This window comes from Heliangelus exortis, chromosome 3, assembly GCF_036169615.1.
Source record: "Heliangelus exortis chromosome 3, bHelExo1.hap1, whole genome shotgun sequence".
NCBI classification, from domain to species: domain Eukaryota; kingdom Metazoa; phylum Chordata; class Aves; order Apodiformes; family Trochilidae; genus Heliangelus; species Heliangelus exortis.
Genome location: NC_092424.1, coordinates 111,248,532 through 111,268,219, shown reverse-complemented (window position 1 = coordinate 111,268,219; position 19,688 = coordinate 111,248,532). Strand labels below are relative to the sequence as shown.

Here is a 19,688-nt window from a genome sequence, read left to right as displayed (position 1 = left end):
CCAGATGGAGATGGGACAGAGCTCCACGAGGTGTCAAACAGCACAGATGGGTCACTGGTTTTACTGGTTTCTCTCTGTTTCCTCCAGTACAAGACTGGACCTTCTAGGAAAATGGAGAGGGTTTAGGTTAAAGCCAGGTGTGTTGCCACCTCCTTGCTTGCATGTCCCAGACACCACACTGGATGTTTTCCAGACATGAACCTTCCAGCCTTCTGGAATGTCCTTCTCAAGGACATTTTCATGTCCCTGAATACCTTTTCTTTCCTCATACCTCCAAGACATCTCTATTCTTGCTCACCCTACATCACCTCCTTTCCTAGGTGAGAAGCTGCTTCTGGAGTCCTTTCCTTTCCTTTCCTTTCCTTTCCTTTCCTTTCCTTTCCTTTCCTTTCCTTTCCTTTCCTTTCCTTTCCTTTCCTCAGCTACTTCATTCCTTTTCTGCCCCCCCAGCCCCACAGCCACCCTTACCCTGGGGTATCCCTCAGCACCAAAGAGCAGCAAGGCCAAAAAAATCTCTTTTTTTTTTTTTTTTTTTGCTTTTTTTTCTTTTACCATCAGTTTTATGAGCAGTTTCTCTTTTTATTTAAACATTGTACTACACAGGAAAGTTTCACAGGAGACTTTGCCCACCCAGATGGTGCAGACCCTCCCAAACTGGCTGTGTGACCACCGTTGCTCTCCACGTGGGATTGGGATTTCTCCATCCCACTCCCCTTCACCTCATCTCAGAGGTGAAGAGAACCTGAGCTCCCAGCCAAGGTTCACCTTGTTGTTGTTACAGGGCACCTCTAGAGGGCAAATCATAGCTCTGTCTTGGATCCACATCCTTGAAGAGGATGGGTCCTGCTCTGGTGTCTTCTGTGGATGGATAGAGCAAGAAGCAGAGGTTGGTAAGGACTGTGACAGACACAGGGATATGGGTATGGGCTAGAAGCTGATAGAGAAACCCAGCAGATCCCTTTCTGGATGCCACCCTGGAAGGACACAACTGTCCCTTTGGTCCTGTGCAGATTTTTGGGTACCCCAGTGCATCTCAAACACCTCTAAATGTCTTGGGGTGGGCAAGTTCATCAAACCCCCAAATATTCAGCAGCATGATCCATCTCCGAGGCAAACACAGCCGAGCGCTGGACCCAGAAGGTTACATAAACCCAAGATGTTTATTGGTTGCAGGACAAACCGAGCTGGATGTTGGGGTGTGGAAGTTTCCCAGAGCAGATCCGGGGTGGTGTTGTGGTTGCAGAGTCTCTGGGTGCATGGCCATGGGGTGCTGGGCTCCACCCCAGGGGGGTGGCTCTCACCGGCAGCACCGGAGGCGGCCGCTGCCGCAGCTCCCATCCCAACGCTCCATGTGGAAGCAAAGCCTCCTGCAGTGGCCACGGCTGCTCGTGCACTGCTGGGTGTCTGAAAGGCCTCTGGCTGCTGGAGAAAAAGGGGTGGGAGACCTTTTTAGGGGAGTTAAGAACCCACCCGGATCCCTGTCTGGCATCACTTGGCTGAGCAATGAAAGATGCGTTGTTGGAAACAGGGAAATTGAGATGGAGCTTGATGGTGAAGGTCTGATGTGTTTGGAGGAGCATCTCCCTCCAGCAAGCACTGGGAATACCTTAAAAAGTAGCTTAGGCAAGGTGGCCAGGTTTGGGTTGGCTAGGTTAGGTTAGATGAGGTGGGTGAGGTGGATCCATGTGGAAGCAAAGCCTCCTGCCGTGGCCACGGTTGCTCGTGCACTGCTGGGTGTCTGAAAGGCCTCTGGCTGCTGGAGAAAAAGGGGTAGGAGGCCTTTTTAAGGGACTTAGAACCCACCTGGGGCCCTGCTGGTATCACTTGGCTGAGCAATGAAAGTTTCACTGTTCGACATGGGAAAATTTAGATGGAGCCTGATGGTGAAGGTCTGATGTGTTTGGGGGGGGCATCTCCCTCCAGCAAGCACTGGGAATATCTTAACAAGCAGCTTAGACAAGATAGCCAGGTTTGGGTTGGATAGGTTAGGTTAGATGTATGAGGATAGGTGAGGTGGATCCCTTGGGCAACATCAAAAGTCAGAGAAGTGACTTTTTTTGGAGCAGATATTTATATATTGGTTGGTTGGTTGGTTATTTTTGGCTATTTTTTGTTTGTTTGGTTTTTTTTTTTTTTCTTTTTCGTAGTTGTTAGATTCTTGGTGGTTTGGGTGTTTTTTTTTTAATTTGTTCTTTTGTTTTAAATCTTTTTGTTTTGATAAAAAGGGTACATGTTGCTTCTCTTTAAAGACAGCAGAAACACCAAGTTTGGGGCTACAGGAGGGACACACTGATGGATATCCACCATCAGTAGAGTGGGCAAACCTTTCCTTCTCCTTTCTTTCTCCCTAGGACTTAAGTTTACTCCCTGATATAAGAAAGATGGGGACAGACTTTTGGCAGGACAAGTTGCCATAGGACAAGGGGTGATGGTTTCATATTCAGAGAAGATGGATTTAGATTGGACACGAGTAGAGAATACTCTGTGATGAAGGTGCTGAGCCCCTGGCCCAGGTTGCCCAGAGGAATTGTGGCTGCCCCATCCCTGGCAGTGTCTCAGCCCAGGTTGGATGGGGCTTGGAGCAACCTGGGATGTGGGAGGTGTCCCTGCCCATGCAGGGGGTTGGGACTGGATGAGCTTTAAGGTCTTTTCCAACCCAAACCATTCTATGGTGCTATAAATAGGCCAAGCAAATAAATCACCTCTTCTTGGTTGTTTTTTGTGAAAGTTACACACTCACAGTCCTAGGAACACCATGGTGACCCTACAGCTGAAAGAAACCTCAGTTGCTAACACATAGCAACCAGTGGAAAAGCCCAACCTAGGAGGAGTTTTCTATTCAAACAGAAACCCAGAAGAATAGAGACAAACAAAATATTAAATTAGTAGTCTTGCCTCCCACTTTTTTTCCCCTGGAAGGTGCTTTTTCCTTTCATGGGGTTTTCCCTGTTTTGCATCTTCATCAGGGCAGAGTCTTAGGCTCAGCATTTCTGAGAGGGTTTGGATGGGATGGAGAGAAAGGGTCATAGAATCTATGGACCTGAGACACCTGCATCCAGGAAGGCCATGTCAGAAGAAATCTGTTCCTTGGAAGCAAGGCTCATGTCAACCTTGGCTTGATTTGCTTTGACTCGAGGGCCCTGTCTTGTCCTTTCCTATCTCAGGGTAAGAACCTGAGTCCACAGATCTGCAGAGACCCCTGGGAATATTTATTTAGTCCTTACCAGCAACATCCTGGAGGAGAAGAATGACAACGACTGCAAGGAGAAGCTGGAGGATCCTCATGGCTGAATGTGGGTGGAGGTTTCACCAGGAGGAGGAGTGGAAGGGCCGTGAAGAGATGAAGAAGAGGGAAATCCTGGATTTATAGTGCCCAGAGGTTGTGTAACCCTCCTGAAGCAGAGGGAACTTTGTCAATCTCAGATGGATTTCAACATGACAGCAAAGAGTTGCACTGGGTTGTGCCCATTCATGGACACACTGGTGACAGCAGGGAAAAAAAAAGGGAAAAAAAAAAAAAAAGGAAAAAAAGAAAAAAAATGCAAAAAAAAAAAAAAACCAACCCCACCACAAAAACACTCAAACAAACAAACAAAAAAGAAAATAAAGATAAAAAAAAGGCAGATTTTTGTCAACAAATTTCACTGAGCATTGGGAAATCTGCTACCAGTTGCTTCTGGAGACAGAAATTTGGGTCTTACCCAGTCTGGCTTGTCTTCTGTTTGCACGTGATGTTCCAATCCCATCCAAGTGCTTCCAGTACCAAAGTTGTTCTTATTTTTTTTTTAATTCCAGCTCCCAGCCACTGTGCTTCTCACTGATGCAGTCAAACCTGACAGACTCCAGAGTCTCCTCCTCAGCACTCCCCAACACAAAATGTTGACGTGAGAGTCACAGGGTCCTTAAATATCAAAGGTTGCATTTCCAAACTCCCAGGCTGCCCAGAGACTTTGGTTTACAACTGCCAAGAAAAATGGCAATTTAGCAGCTGACTCATTTCTCTGTTTATTGAATGGGAAAGCTGGGATGCCTCCTCCCAATACTGAGGACCAAGGAGTGTGAGGAAAGCTTGTTTATTCCAGCTTTCCCAAGAATGCTGGCAGGCCCCTGGGGTTTGTCCTAGTTTTCCAGGTTCATTCCAGGAAATTGGCAGAGGTGGAACTTGTGTGTCAATGTGGGAAAACAACACAAAGCAAATAACAAGCAGAAATCTCCCCCACCCAACAGCAAACTGAGGAGAAGGAGGAAACCAATTTTTGAAAGGTTTCTTCTCACAGCAAGGACACATCCGAGGGCATCTCCAAGTCTTCCCTTGTCCCTCTGTCAGGCACTTTGGTGACTTTTTATGTAGAGGCAGGGTGCCAAGTAGTGTTGGAAAATGTAAACCCAGTGGCCTTCAGGCTGCTTGAAAAGACCAAGGATCACCTTCATCAAACAGTGGAGATAAGGGGCTCTTCACCAGCTGGACTTTGGATCACAGGACATGGAGCATTTAAACAAGGTGGAGTGAGATCCTGCCACACACCACCTGAGGAAAAAAAAATGTGTTTGTAACCCCATCTGCAGGAGGGGTTGGTTGCCAGGGGGTGTGTAGAGCCCCTCTGGAGGAGCTGGTGCTGTGCAGTTCTGGTGGTACCAGTTGGTGCACTGGGAGGAAGACTGTGACCCAGTATGTGCCTCTGAGGATGGTGCCATGAGACCATGGGGAAGGTCTGATGGGGCCATGGGGAAGGGTTTATCGACCAGAAATGGGATGGAAATTCTTGAGCTTCTGTCAGGAATGGTGGGGCCAGCAGGAGAAGGGCAGTGATGGTGCCCATTGGTCAGACCCCCTCCTTGAGTGCTTTGTTCAGTTCTGGGCCCCTCACTCCAAGAAGGACATTGAGGAGCTGGAGTGAGTTCAGAGAAGGGAAACCAAGCTGGGGAAGGGTCTGGAGAACAAATCCTGGGAGGAAAGGTTGAGGGAATTGGGAATGTTCAGTTTGTAGAGGAGGATGCTGAGAGGAGACCTTATTGCTCTCTACAGCTCCCTGCAAGGAGGTTGTAGGGAGGTGGATGCTGAGCTCTTCTCTCAACTAAATACTGATAGGACCAGAGGAGATGGCCTGAAGTTGCACCAGGGGAGCTTTAGACTAGATTTCAAAATAAAGACAGTTTTCCTATCTGCAAGGCTGATGTAGGCAGGCACTTCTCAGAGTTCAGGGCTGAGATTTTTCAGTCTTTAAGGCATCAGAGCTATTTTGAAACTTTTACATTCAATCTGGTTTGTGTCAACTGCATTTTCACTATAGTTAGGACGTGAGAACACAGAGAACTGGCCTTTGCACATCTCTGCACTATGCTGGAGCAACATGAGAATGTAGATGGAGGCCCTGGCTGGATCTCTGCACCATGCACTGATAGAGCATCCTGGGGAAAAACAAAACCTGAGTAATCCACCATCCTGATGGGTGGCTGAGACTTTGTAAAATGCAGTTAGTATTGTCTGCCCATGCAGAGTTGTGTTGGATCTTGATGATCTTTAAGGTCCTTTCCAACCATAAACAGTCTGTGATTCTGTGATTTGAGGAAAAATTGCTTTTCTGAGAAAGTAGTTAGGAATGGGGGGTGGTAGAGTCCCCATCCCTGGAGGTATTTAAACCCCATGGAGATGAGGCACTTTGGGACATGCTCTGGTGGGCATGTTAATACAGATATTGATACATATATTTCATCTGGGGGAGATGTTGGCAGCTGGACACAGTGATCTTAAAGGTCTTTTCCAACTGTGATAACTCTGTGATTCTGGGTAAGCTACAACCTCAAGCACTGGAGGAGCCTCTGGATGCTCAGCTGAGTGTCCTGCTCTGAGGATGTGACCTGGGGTGCCTGACCATGTGTGTGCAGGAGGCTTAATGCTCTCAAGAGAGGAGGTTTAGCCTGAGGACCGTGGTGTTTCCAGTGAGGGATGGCCAAACACCCTCTTTTATCTCCAGCTGAGCAGATGAGCTGTGTCTGGAGCTGTCTGAATGTCTCAGGGGCAGGCACAAAGGTGGCCAGGAGGAGACTTCCCCATCCCTGCACATCCCTGTTCTGCAGCTGGAGTGCAGGGGCTGAGCTGCAGAACGTGCCTGGGGAAAAGAGAGCCAGAACCAGACAATACCAACAGAAACCAGATTTCCCAAAAAAATCAGGGGGCAGGAAGTCTCTGTCCCAAAGGCTCTGACAGGAGCTGGCCTGGCTCCCTCCAGCATGGTCCTTACACTGTGGAGGTCTCAACCTCTGGTGAGTTTTACTGGGGTTGGTCCATCATCACCCAGCCCTTTCCTGTTCTCCAACCTGCCTCCAGATGGTGGGGTGGGCTGATTTTTTTTTTTCAGATCCCATTATGGACAAAGGCTGATCTGTGCTCAGTGACACATGGCCATGAAATTGGCTCCTGGGTGCCTCAGAGGTTTGGAGGCTGGAAAGGGGTCAACTTAATCCACATCTGCCTCATGGCTCCGAACAGGAGGGATGTCCCCACTGACTTCATCTGACTTCAGTCTAGGATTTGAGCAGACTGATTTTTAAAGCACAGACTGGGATAAATTCATTCCAGCAGGAGCAAATCCTTTGGTGATTGACCCCTGCCCAGTTTGCAATGCTGTCTCCTCCCCACCTCCCCCCTGAGTCCCACCAGTGCCTTTTAACCCAACCCTGAGCCAAGCAAGTGCAGACACAGACTTGAAGTTTAGCCTGGGAAAAAATATCTGACCCAGAAAGACCCATGGGTGTGGGCAGGTTTCATCATAGAGCACAGCACACCCCTCCTCACCTGGCCCATGGGATCATCCATCTCCTGTCATAGCAGCCAGATGGGGAGTCCTTTGGGGGAGAGTAAGGACACCCTGAATTAGTCAAATACCCTGAATTACAGACACATAGACACACAGACTGGTTTGGGCTGGAGGGGACCTTAAAGCTCATCCAGTCCCAACCCCCTGCATGGGCAGGGACACCTCCCCCAGCCCAGGGGGCTCCAAGCCCCATCCAACCTGGGCTGAGACACTGCCAGGGATGGGGCAGCCACAGCTTCTCTGGGAAACCTGGGTCAGGGGCTCAGCACCCTCACAGAAAATAATTTCTTCCTGAGATCTCATCTCAATCTCTCCTCTTGCAGCTTGAAACCATCACTCCTTGTCCCATTCCTCCAGGCCCTTGTCCAAAGTCCCTCCCCAGCTTTCCTGGAGCCCCTTCAGGCACTGGAAGGTGCTCTAAGGTCTCCCTGGAACCTTCTCTTCTCCAGGCTGAACAACCCCAACTCTCTCAGCCTGGCTCCAGAGTTGCTCCAACCCTTGCATCATCTTCATGGCCTCCTTGCTCTCTTCTCTTCTCTTCTCTTCTCTTCTCTTCTCTTCTCTTCTCTTCTCTTCTCTTCTCTTCTCTTCTCTTCTCTTCTCTTCTCTTCTCTTCTCTTCTCTTCTCTTCTCTTCTCTTCTCCTCTCTTCTCTTCTCTTCTCTTCTCTTCTCTTCTCTTCTCTTCTCTTCTCTTCTCTTCTCTTCTCTTCTCTTCTCTTCTCTTCCTTTCCAAATGCTGTTCATTACCCCACAACAAGCAGACACAGCACATCTTATCTCTGCACACCTAAGCTCTCCCCACCAGCTCCATAACCACATCCAAGTGCCAACTACAAGTGGTCCTTGCCATGTGCCCATCACCTCCAGACTGTGCTGAGGAGCATTTTGGGGAAGAACTGATTTGCTGAGCCCATGGGTGAGGATCTGCTGATGGCAGAGACTGAGCCTCACCTGATTAAATCAAATCATGGAGATATGAGACCTGTTTGGGCTTCCTGGCATGGAGCTGGGCCGGGGCAGGGTGATGGTACCTCTCACTCTACAGGAGATACAGGAGCAGCCCTGGGATGGGGATTGTTGGGGGTGAAGGAAGAACCATCCATGGTGCTTGCATTGGGTTGGATGGGTTTGCTGGGGACATAAGGGACAACCTAAGGGGTTTGCCAAGGCTGGGAGAGCTCAGCTTCCCCAGGTAGGACCGCAACTGCCATGCCTTCTGCTCCTGACAGCACAGCTCCAGCTCCGATGGCATTTTTAGGGTAGAAGTGGAAGATTTCATCTCCCTCTGGTTCTCTCTGCCAAGCAAACACCGACTGGCTTGTTGCCTGGGAACAGCAAACAAATTCCACTGAGGGAGGGTGTTCTTGTCATGCTTTGAGGAACTGACAGCTCCAGTTATTCAGGAGGTTTGTGCTGGTTGACGGAGCAGGCACAAGGCTAGAACTCTACCCTGGCTGAAAAGACACAAAGTGTACTTGTGAAAATCCAAGATACACTTTCCAAGATGTCTGGATGGTTTCTGAATCACCCTGAGGAGCTGTTATGTGTCTTCTGGGTTAATCCTGAAGAACCCTTATTTTTGTAGCCATCTAAACTTTGTCTCAGGTAGAATTAAAGGATCAGCCAAGACTTTCCCACAAAAATCCTTTGGCTTTTTTTTGCCCACAGGGGCAAAATCTTAATATCTTTCCAGAGAGGACTGCTGGCCTTTAAATCCAAATTTAAATTCTCACCAGCTTGCAAGGATGATAGGCTTCATCTTCTCATTTCTTCTTCTATTCTGGCTTCCCCCTGGCCTGACTGTCCCCTCTGCTCCTACAATCCTACAGGTAACAGGATGGATTCAGATGAGCTCCTCTGACCACATTTAGCTCCACACTCTGAGAATCAGTCCAGGTGAGTAAAGAGGTCAAGAAACCATGTCAAGAAAAAGTTGTGTCAGGTTGATGGGCTCAGGGATGCTGTACTTCACCCTCCACTGTGACCATGCTTCCTCTCTCCTCCCTGGGTCCCAGACCAGGCTGCTGCAAAGGAATTGAGTTCATCTTATTCATCAGGCAGAAATGATGGAGGATTTTTGTTATTGCTTTGTTATTTGAGGTGGGGTTTTGTTTGGGGTGGGTTTTTTTGGGTTTTGGGGTTTTTTTTTTGAGTTTTTTTTCAGTTGTTGTTGTGATTTGGGGTTTTTTTTAGGAGAGTTATTTCCATCCAGATGAGTGAGCAAGGGAACAAAGAGAAGGGGAGAGTGAGTGAGACCGTGTGTCTGACAGAACTTTGCAGGGGGACAATGTTGCCTGGAAACTGACTGAGCATTTCCACTTCCCTTGATTGAAATTTGACCAAAAGGCCCCAAATTTATAGACTCCTAGAGCTGTTTTTGTTGGAAAAGACTTTTACAATCATCAAGTCCAACTGTTAACCCAGTACTGCCAAGTCCATCGTGTCCCTCAGCACCAAATCTCCACTGCTTTTAAACAACCCCAGGGATGGTTACTCCACCACTGCTTTGGGCAGCCTGGGCCAGACCTGAAAACCCCTTTCAGTGAAGGATTTTTTTCCTGATTTCCAGTCTAAACCTCCCCTGGCAAAACCCAAAGCCATTTCCTCTTGTTCTATCACTTGCTACTTCAGAGAAGAAACCAGAGCTCTCCAGGCTCCAACTTCCTTTCAGGGGGTTGTAGAGATCAAGAAGGTGTCCAGGTGAAACACACCCAGTTCCTTCAGCTGCTCCTCAGCCTTGTTCTCCAGGCCCTTCCCCATCTCCACTGCCCTCAATGTCCTTCTTGTCTTGAGGGTCCCAAAAGTGACCTCAGGATTCAAGGTGCAGCCTCAGAAGACCCAGTGACAGTCCAGGGAGGTTTATAAGAGGAGGGTGTTTCACTTTCTTAGGAAATTAGGTAATAAATGTGGTGTCTAAACATCTCCCCAGGAGGCACGGATGAAGAAGTTTGTGGACGGATGTGAGTCACTGTTTGGGTTGGAAAGGTGCCTTGATTCCAAAGCCTGCCTGTCCTGTCCTCACACATGTGCATGGAGGAGCTGGGCTTGGAATCTGGGGAGGAATTTGGCCCTGGGTTCAACCCCAATCTCTGTTTGCAGCAGCAGTTCCCAAGCTGACAGCCAACTCGGGATGATCCATCTCTCCTGATGCTTCATCCAACTGCAGGAGATCTCCAGGGCAGTGTTGGAGTCTCCCTGCACGTGTTGGTGTCCCAGATGGTGTCCTGATGACCTGAGGAAAAGAGCTGGGCTGCTTGCAGGAGGATGGAGCTACTCGGGTGAATTAATTTTTTGGACCACTGGTGATGGGTCCTGACCCTGGTGAGTCAATGGGAATTTTCCTCTTTGATTCATCACAGCAGGAATTTCATCTCCCAGGGAGGACTTTTCCCTGGCTCTGAGCTAACTGGCATAGCTCTCTTGTTGCATCATTGTTTTCTTGCTTTCACAGAAATAATTGACCCAGAGAGAAATATTTTTACCTGGAAAGGGAGACCAAGAGCTAACTGACAAAAGCAGAGGGGGTGTCAAAATTTCATGCTGAAAAATTACAGAAGGGTCAAGAATGGATAGATTTAGGCTGATAGAGCTCATAGGCAGAAGGATGTTAGGTACGAACAGGCTCATTGCTGGGGGGTTACAGAAGAAAGGAGGAGCACCAGAAATTCAGTCCATGGATGAGGAAAGCAGCCTGCCAAGGGCAATGGAACACAACTTTCAGATCCATTCCCCAAAGGAGAGATTTAGCCAGACATAAGGAAGAAATTGTTTGCAAGAAAGGTGGTGAAACACTGCCCCAGGTTGCCCAGAGAGGGGGGAGATGTCCCATCCCTGAAGACACCCAAGGTCAGGTTGGAACAAGCTCTGAGCGACCTGATCTGGTTGAAGATGTCCCTGGTCACTGCAGGAAGATTGGCCTAGATGACCTTTACAGGTCACTTCCCAAACCATTCTACAATTCTATGTTTAAAAGAAGCAAGCCTGGGTTCTTCCTTGGTCTGGAAGAAGGCTGAACCCAGGACAGCCCTGCTAGGTTTTGCATTTTCTGTTCTAGGTGGGGCCCAGGGCTGATGGACAGAATGCTCATGCTATGAAACCCATGGGCAAAAAGGTCTGGATGCATGTGGGGAATCCCTTTTTCCTTTTCTGTGCCTTATTTCTCCTGCCAGCCTTTCCCAGTGCCTGTAAGAACCTGGCACAACCTGGACATGAAGAGTAGCACAGGGCTTGCCTGAGAAACACAGATTTTCTGTCAAACCAGACACCTTTTGCACCAAAAGTGATTTAAAAAAAAGGCTGTGGCCATTGCAGCTCTTTTCTCTGGGAAGATAAATAAAGAGATGGAGCCAACCTGCCCTGCTGGGAAAGTTTGGGCTGTTGTATCCACTCCTGAGCATTGGGAGTCCACGCACCCCACCACCAGCACCTTTGCTGAGTGTCAGCAGGAGACATGAACAGGCACTTGCTGCTCTTTTAAACTTCAGGTTTATTGCTTTCAGGAGCATGACAGATGTGAAAAGGGGAAATAAAGAGTCTGGAAAGCCCAAATTTCTTCTGGTCACAGTGTTGCCTAAAAAAGTCACACGAAAAGCAGAGAAGTTCAGAAGCTCAGTGAATCCACATGATCTCCCATGGGACTGACAGAGAAAGGCACAATATTTCCTTCCTAACAGCATCTTGTTCCTTGTCAGTGGAGCCTGAAGCTCTCCAAGTGCTTTGAAGCCCTTCAGCTTTTTGTGGTAGTGGATGATAAACTCTTACAACAGAGAATGATGGGTTCAAAGCAGTAACTTGCCAGATATTCACCAGAAATGCAGTTTCCAACTCGGCACAAGCCCCCTTCGTGGTTGCAGCTCTCTGGTCCATGAGCATCTCCTGTACAAAGAAGCAAGAAATTGGTGAATAAAATTCATAGGAATCGCTATGAATGAGCCCAGGAAATCCAGGACTGTGAGCATGGATGGAACACGGGCGTGAACCCAGGATCCTTGTCCCAGAGGAAAGCTTCAGACATGACTCCTAATAAAAAAAACAAAAAAACCCAAGCTGCAGAGCCAGCCTCACTCAAGGAACATTTTATCACGCAGTTGTTTCTGCAGAATGTTGGCAAGGACCACGCACAGGAGGTCAGCATGGTTGTCCTCACCCTGCCGAGGAGGCAACTGCAGCCTGAGAAAAGGCAGATGCATTTTCCCAGAGCACAGGGCATGTCCTCTAGAGCTTCTCCAACCAAGTCTCCTCCTAGAAAGGCAGAGGTGTGCTCCATTTCCACAGCTTCATCCCTCATCGTTTTCACACCACCCAAAGGGATTAAATCATGCAGTGTGCCAACGTGCTTAACTCACTATCTGATCCAGGAACCTGCTGACATCTTTCCCCCCTCATTACCTAGAGTATTTTGACTTGATTACACTGATAAAACATTTTTCCTGTTCCCAGATACCTCTCTTTACCACCCTCAACCTTCCTGGTCTTACCATGAGCGATCAAGGAGCCGAAGATGAAAAGGAACCCAAGGATCCCCATTGCTTTGGCTCTGCTGGCAAAGTGAAGGGCTGAGCTTGAGGTTTTGCAGAAGCCTCTTGGTGCTGCTGGCATGCTGGCTGGCACCCCAGGGTAGAAAGAAGGAGAAGGCAGGAGTTAATTATATTCCAGGCTTGGGAGTAACATTTGCTGCCGAGAAACCCTCCGTGTCGTTCTGACCCAGTGCTGCAGCTCCAAACAATGTCAACTTGTTTCACATTCACCACTTATCAACTTCCCTGATTCCTCTCCCCAGCAGATGGCATTTTGGATGGGGAGATGGCCAGCTGCAGGCAGCTGGGTCCAAAAAGCCCCCCGGGGGTATCCTCTGCCTTCAAACAAGTCCCCAAGGAGCTGACGGATGGTGGCAACCTGCAAGGGAAGACCCCTGAGGAGCTGCAAGGAGGACAACCATGCAGGCTAGGAGTGATTAATTTTTTTATCTGAGCTTGTGTGAAGCTGAAACCTGGGTATGACTTTTTTTTTTTTTTTTTTTTTTTTTTTTAAGATATTCCAGCTTTGGCTTCTGAGGAATTTGGGAGGCTTCATTCCTGAGCACGATGAGCACACATCACTGGTGGAGGATGTGGATGGTTAGCTCAGCAGTGAACCACTGGCTGGCATTTATCAGATAGACATGGAAATGGCTGTAAAATCAGCCTGGGACATTCCTGACTCCCCTGCCTGCCTGCTGGCCCTGCCTTGTCCTTCTGTTTGTTGTCCCTTAGCTGGGCTTCTCTAAATTTGTGGATAGTTGAAAGATGAAGGTTACAAATTCTTTACTCCCTGAAGAAATCTAATTCAGATGAACTTAACACAGTTAAAATCTCCTCCACTCCCTGCAGTGCTGGAGCAGCTCTGATTGGGGTTGATCAGCCTGGAGAAGAGAAGGCTCCAGGGAGACCTTAGAGCACCTTCCAGTGCCTGAAGGGGCCCCAGGAAAGCTGGGGAGGGACTTTGGACAAGGGCCTGGAGGAATGGGACAAGAAGGAACAGTTTTAAACTGAAAGAGAAGAGATTTTAGGAAGAAATTCTTTGGTGTGAGGATGCTGAGCCCTTGGTTGCCCAGGTTTCCCAGAGAAGCTGTGGCTGCCCCATCCCTGGCAGTGTCTCAGCCCAGGTTGGATGGGGCTTGGAGCACCCTGGGCTGTGGGAGGTGTCCCTGCCCATGGCAGGGGCTTGAAACTGGATAATCTTTAATGTCCCTTCTAACTCAAACCATTCAATGATTCCATGACAAAAATCAGGTGATTTGAAGTGACCTTTACAGGTCTGCAGTCCATCCAGCAGCTCAAAGTGTGTCCATCTCCAAAGCTGCATTCTCCCAAGTGCACACTGCAGATCTACAGTGCCCCCCACGCATCTGTGGCCACCTGAGGACTATTGACTGTTGACAGCATCTGCTCTGGGTTCCTTGGGCCAAGTGGTGTTTGAGGGCAACCTCATCTCCACAGTGTGTGGTTCTGCATGGAGCTTTCCACAGGCAAGCAGAGAGTTGGTTCCCTGCAGCATGGAAAGGGAACGAGCATGGTTGTGACCCAGTAGCCAACATCACCCTGCAAAGCAAGGTGGGAACTGTTGTGTTGACTGCAGGGGCTCCTGATGCTAAATTTTGTGGCAGGACTGGGGAGAAACATCTATTTTTGAAAATAAAAAGGTCAGCAAAGGCAAGATACTCAGTACCAGGGTTTTTAGGTCAGTCAGTCTCTATTTACACAGATAAGGAAGATCTTTCCACCTTTTTGTAAGAGGTGGAGTTTAGACCCCAACGAGCCCCTCCTTCTGCCCCCAGTTAACCCCAGTCCACAGCCACCAGCCAGCAATGGTTGTGTAGGTCTTAGGAAAGGCTGGAGAGCTGTGGTGCTGGCTATAAAACCCCCTCATGAGAGTGGCTGCACAGCAGCTGTAAATCTGAACAGGGGCCTTTTCTTTTGGCATCAACCCAGGATCTTCTGAGAAATGATAAAGACTTGGCTGGACAGCTGAAGCTGCTGGGACCTTGTCCTCCAGGAGGCCACTTGGCTGCTGAGCCCTGAGTCTCTTTCATGCCCCCAGGTCACTCCAGGTTTTGGGTTTGCAATGTGTCCTCTTGACTTGATTTCATGGGAAAAGAAGCTGCAGCTTGGAGACAGGACCACACCACCAGAAACTTTGAGCAAGGGAGGAGGGGGCACTCTGGCATTTATAGGGCTGTGGGGACAGAGCGTGCTGTCCAGGGGACCTTGGCAGTGGTGACCATGGAAGACAATGAGTACAGTGTGACCTCTACACATGGCTGGACCCAAACAATGGCAAAAGGTCACAAAACCAAGCAGAGAAAGAACTCTATCCCCTACCTGGCTTACTTCTCAAAGTTGCTTCTCAGTACTGAGCCACCTCCTGAGCATCATTACTTGTTAGTTCCAGAGATCAAGGGGGTTGGTAATGGGCCACCTGGAGAAAATGAGCCATCATTTTGGTGGCACCTGGAAGTGTCAGAAGGCTCTGGATGGTGGTGAGTATAGCAGGAGGTCCAAGGTTCTGCTGCACCATTTGCACTCTCCATTCATCAGTGCAAATAAACGACATTTTCCTTCATTTCCCCAACAGGAAATTAAAATTTGAACCAATTAAACATCCGGTTTTCTTTCTGAAAATATTAGCTGGTTGATATTATGGACTCAACTAGTAGCCCAAATATATAGATTTAACTGATGTGGGCTGCCCTAAGATTGTCATGGGACTATCAGGTAAGATAAAAGACCTCTAGAAAAGCCTTCACATGACTAGAGGGAAAATGGATGGCTGTGTGTATGGCCTAATTCATCTCAGATAACACTGGAAACTCAGGAGTGATCAACTGACTGAACCTTAATGGGGGTGGTTGGTGCCACACTGAATTTCCAGGCTGGCCCAGGGATGGAGAGTTCCTCCCTGAGCAAAATCCATCTCCAGGGGGGCTTTGCAGGTTGTGGAGCCCATGAGCTGGTTCGTGGCTCCCTCTTGTGGGGGGAAAAGCTTGGAGGAGGAGGGGACACGGATGCTCTTGTAGGGTTTGCTCAGATGAGAGGTGGCTGCTTGCCTCTTTGCTCAGTCTTCAGCATTCACAGGTTAAACACGAGAGGATTATTGAGGTGTTTGGAGAGCTGGGGTGGCTTTTGGTTGCAGACATGAAATTTTAGGGATGCACTCAGGCTAAGGGTGTAACCATAAATTTAACTTTTTTCTAGCTTCATATAATTTTAGATCACCTATAAAACTTAAAAAAAAACACCCCAACCTTTGTAACTGTGATAATAGTGGGAGCTCTGCTGCCTGTAGTCACAGGAAGGCATCTTCCTTGTAGACATATCCAGGTTTCCAAACCAACATCCCATCCCATGGGACCTTCCCTGGATGCCTTGCTAATCAGTGCTGTCTCCTACAGTCAGAAAGCACTATCAGCATCATGACAGTTGAATTTTTTATTTGGTATTTGCTTTTGTTTTAATTTATTTTAATTTTAAATTAAATTTTATTTAAATTTATTTTAATTTTTTTAAAGTAAAATTAATTATCAAACAGTGAAATTTCAGAGGGCCTTCTGCTGAGTTTTTTTTTCCCATTTTTTTCCTTTTTTTTTTTTTTTTTTTCTTTCACAGGAGAATATTTCCTTGTAGAAATGCACCCTCTAGGTGAGGAGGCTGTGACTTGCTCCCCAGAAATTATCCACTAATAGAAATCTAATGCTGTTTAGCACTGCTCTTCCCCCCCAGCTGAATACTGCACATTTCATATATTTATACTCAATACATTCCAAGGGGGGGCAAGCAGCTCACTGGTTGTTCAATCCAAGCCAATTCCCTTGGTTTCTATATCCACTCCAGAAAAGAAATCCATCTATTAACTTATTAATCATTCCACTCCTCATTTTAATGCTGCAGTTGTTATTTGTGTTTATAAACCATCATCCCAATTTTTGTCCTCGTTTCATAGGAATCATGGAATGGTTTGGGTTGGAAGGGACCTTAAAGCTCATCCAGTTCCAACCCCCCTGCATGGTCAGGGACACCTCCCCCAGCCCAGGGTGCTCCAAGCCCCATCCAACCTGGGCTGAGACACTGCCAGGGATGGGGCAGCCACAGCTTCCTTGGGCAGCCTGGACAACCAAGGGCTCAGCATCCTCACCCCAAAGAATTTCTTCCTAAGATCTCATCTCAGTCTTGCCTCTTTCAGCTTAAAACTGTTCTCCCTTGCTCCATCCCTCCAGGCCCTTGTCCAAAGTCTCTCCCCAGCTTTCCTGGAGCCCCTTCAGGCACTGGAAGGTGCTCTAAGGTCTCCCTGGAGCCTTCTCTTCTCCAGGCTGAACACCCCCAACTCTCTCAGCCTGGCTCCAGAGCAGAGCTGCTCCAACCCTCCCAGCATCTTTGTGGCCTCCTCTGGACTCTGACAGCTCAGTGTCCTTCTCATGCTGGGGACCCCAGAACTGTGCATTGTCCTGCAGGGGGAGGAACATCTGGTGAATAGGTTGATGGGAAAAAAACCCCAGCTCCAAAAAGCCAAATCCAGTGAGGGCAGCCACAGCTTCTCTGGGAAACTTGTTCCAGTGTTCCAGGGAAAGGACTGGGGTTGGACCTTTCTTGCATTGGTGGGGTATTTTTCCTTCCTTGTAGGTCTCTCTGCCATTTCCAGCCAAACCAAGGTTGTGGCTGTGCAGGACACCACAAGCTGTGTGGTTGGATTTAGCTCATGGGCTCTCTGCTCTTCACTCCATCCACCACCACTCCTGCTTACATCCCCAAAGCCCACCTTGGGCTGTGCTGCAGGAGGGGATTTGGTCCTTTTCCTGGGCCAGCCTGACCCTGCAAATGACCCCGTGCCACCCTGCAGGTTCATTCTCCAGCCTGGACTTGTGTCTGCAGCCAGGTTTTGATCACCTTCTCCTCATGTTGCTCCTTCCCCAGCAGAGCTAAAACCTTGCTGGGAGGTGCCTGGAGTGGTCCCCATGCAGAGAACATCCCCACCACCCAGGCTGGGGTCCATGCCAAGGATTTACAGCCCTCCCCAATGACCTCCTGGTGCAATGGCAGCACATCTGGCTCCAGATCAGAAGGTTCTGTGTTCACTTGGGGTCAGCTTTGGAGAACCACTGGACAACTTCTGTATTTCCCCTCCTTTTCTGGGGGGCTGCATGTGGGGAAGGGCTCTTCAAGTCTTTGGCCAACCATAGAGGGGCACCTTGGGAGCAGTCTGCAAGGGAAACACGATGCTCAGGGCTTTGCTTTTAGCCAGGCTGGAGGTTATGGATCATGATCAGAGTGGAGACCAAAGGAGGGAGGTATTCTGGAGGGTGTCTGAAGCAGGTGACCTCATCAAGATGCTGAAGGAAGTGATGTCTTCCAAGGGAAAGTGCAAAAAATGTCATCACTGCATCACCAGTTGCTCCTGGGGGACCTGGGTTTATCCACTTTGGTACTTTTGTGTAAAGCCACCACGAGGTGGTACTGTCAGCCCAGGGGATTTCTGGAGGGATCAAGGACAAGTGTTCAGTGTAGGATTAAATCTGTCATGGAAAATGAGGGAGGTTTCTGATGAAAAACCTCATGAGAGGTTTTTTTCAAAAAGAGTAAAAAGGATGAGCTGGGGAGCTCTACTCTGGTCAGCCCCATCTCAGAGCCCACATGAAAACTATGGAAGAATTCCTGGAAGGATTCTAGCTGTTTATTTGTGTGTGGTCCTGATCCATGCCAGCCTGAATCTGTGTGTTCCTGCCTCCAGCTCCCAGCTTCTGCTGACCCCAGGACTCCATGACTCCTGAAAGTCATGATCAGATGAAGGAAAGACATGGAAATGACCAGAAACAGTGATCATGGCACCAAAACCAGAGAACTCTTGGCCACCATGATAGGTTTTCTTTGAAGACACGACTTCTTCAGTGGTCCAGAGGACACCAAGCAGCATCATTTGTCTTGATTATGATTTGGTCTCTGATGTGGGCTCCCAGACACATCCCTGCAGCAGGACAGAGAGACCCAGCACCTAAACTGCTTCATAAGGTAAAGCAAAGTGGATGGACCATGAGGACAAGGGGGTTGTGGTCAGTGGTTGGCAGAGCTGCTGATGTTCTTCTCTGCTTGATGTTGCATGGGATGTTCTTTGGTGTCTTTGTGATGGCTGCAGTGGATGCTCTGCACATCAAAGAAGACAAGAAGGCTGCCAGGGGACAAGAGCCAGTGGCTCAATGGGCAACACACCTGACTGTGAGTTAGGAGATTGCAGGTTTGACTCCTGCCTGGCTCAGCACTTTTATATTGATGGCAGCTCCTTCTGCATGGACTTTCTTTCTCCTGACCATCCTTTGTCCTCCTCCTGCTCCCTCTGTGAGGGCTTTCCTTCTCCTGCCCATCATATTTTTTTCCACACCTCCTCCAGAACTGGACACAGTACTCCACGTGAGGTCATGCTATTTGTCCTGGTTTGGGGCAGGATAAAGGGGATTTTCTGTCTTGTACTTTTGCTTCCAGCTCAGTCTCTTGTCAGGAGCTGCACTTGCTGAAATGAACAGCAAGTTTCTCAGGCAGTGGCTGCTGCTGGGACTGATCCCACTCCATGGTTATAGTTACAGCTGGAGAATGGGCTGCAGAACCAAGGAACTGCTCAGCTCTGAGGAACATTTTGCCCTCTGGAAGCAGAAAAGGAGTAAAAAGGTCACACCTGAAACCCTCCCTTAGGGAGGAACAGACAAGATAAATGACCAAAATTGACAAAACAGAGTATTCCATCCCATACACCTCATACTCAGTATAAATTTGAGGCATCACAAGGGGCAAACCCCTTCCTGCCCTTCCTGCCTTTCCTACTTCCCTTTCTTCACCTGTCCCTGTTTGTTTTGGCATCCTGGGAGGATTCCATCCCTTCCTCTGCCTGTGCTCCTGATCCATGCCAGCCTGAATCTGTGTGTTCCTGCCTCCAGCTCCCAACTGCTGCTGACCCCAGGATTCCAGCCTGGACTTTCCCAGGGCTGCCCTGCAGCCTCGGTGGTGACGTGAGAGTTATTGGGGGAAAGGGGGAGGAATGTGGTATTGTTTTCCTGTATATTTATATATATTTAATATTTTTTCCCTTTTTACCATTACTGTTTCATTAAAGCTGTGCAGTTTAGTTCCCAACCCATCAGTCTCTCTCCCTTATTCTCTCTTCTTTCTTTAGCAGGAGGGGGACTCATAGCGAGCATCTGGCATTTGGTTAATTGCTGGCCCAGCACTAAAGACAAGTGGAAAAGATGCTCCCGGCCCTTTGTTGGATGAACTAAAAGTCTCTTTCTCTCAAAGAGTCACCCATGGCCATAAAGTTTGGGGTGATATTTGGAAAAATCACCTCCCAGTCCT

At 48.5% G+C, this 19,688-nt stretch overlaps 2 protein-coding genes across 3 annotated transcripts; both read right to left on the bottom strand.

Annotated features, from left to right (window-relative positions):
• Positions 1-558: 558 nt before the first annotated feature.
• On the bottom strand, positions 559-4,008 carry LOC139795323 (gallinacin-13-like). Of its 2 annotated transcripts, none has more exons than XR_011725449.1 (3): positions 3,702-3,952; positions 3,225-3,393; positions 559-1,422 (listed from the first exon to the last, which is right to left on the bottom strand). XR_011725449.1 is itself a non-coding variant. In XM_071742183.1 (3 exons), the coding sequence occupies exons 2-3, from the start codon at positions 3,283-3,285 to the stop codon at positions 1,653-1,655; spliced, it is 162 nt and encodes a 53-aa protein (XP_071598284.1). In that variant the 5' UTR covers positions 3,286-3,393; positions 3,702-4,008; the 3' UTR covers positions 1,450-1,652. The 2 variants fall into 2 exon arrangements, 1 of the variants encoding a protein (XP_071598284.1); XM_071742183.1 differs by lacking the exon at positions 559-1,422 and adding an exon at positions 1,450-1,753 and having other exon boundaries at positions 3,702-4,008.
• A 7,314-nt stretch (positions 4,009-11,322) lies between these two features.
• LOC139795585 (gallinacin-12-like) lies at positions 11,323-12,459 on the bottom strand (the record flags this gene model as incomplete). The annotated part of the gene is made up of 2 exons (XM_071742511.1): positions 11,323-11,694; positions 12,297-12,459. Coding segments are annotated over 2 exons (312 nt in total), but the record flags the coding sequence as incomplete, so codon positions are not given.
• Between the last annotated feature and the right edge of the window lie 7,229 nt (positions 12,460-19,688).

Coding starts and splice junctions, on each gene's coding strand:
- LOC139795323 (XM_071742183.1), bottom strand. CDS start 3,285: ATGAGGATCCTCCAGCTTCTCCTTGCAGTCGTTGTCATTCTTCTCCTC. Junction 1,754..3,224: donor TCTCCTCCAGGATGTTGCTG/GTAAGGACTAAA, acceptor TTTCTCCAGCAG/CCAGAGGCCTTTCAGACACC.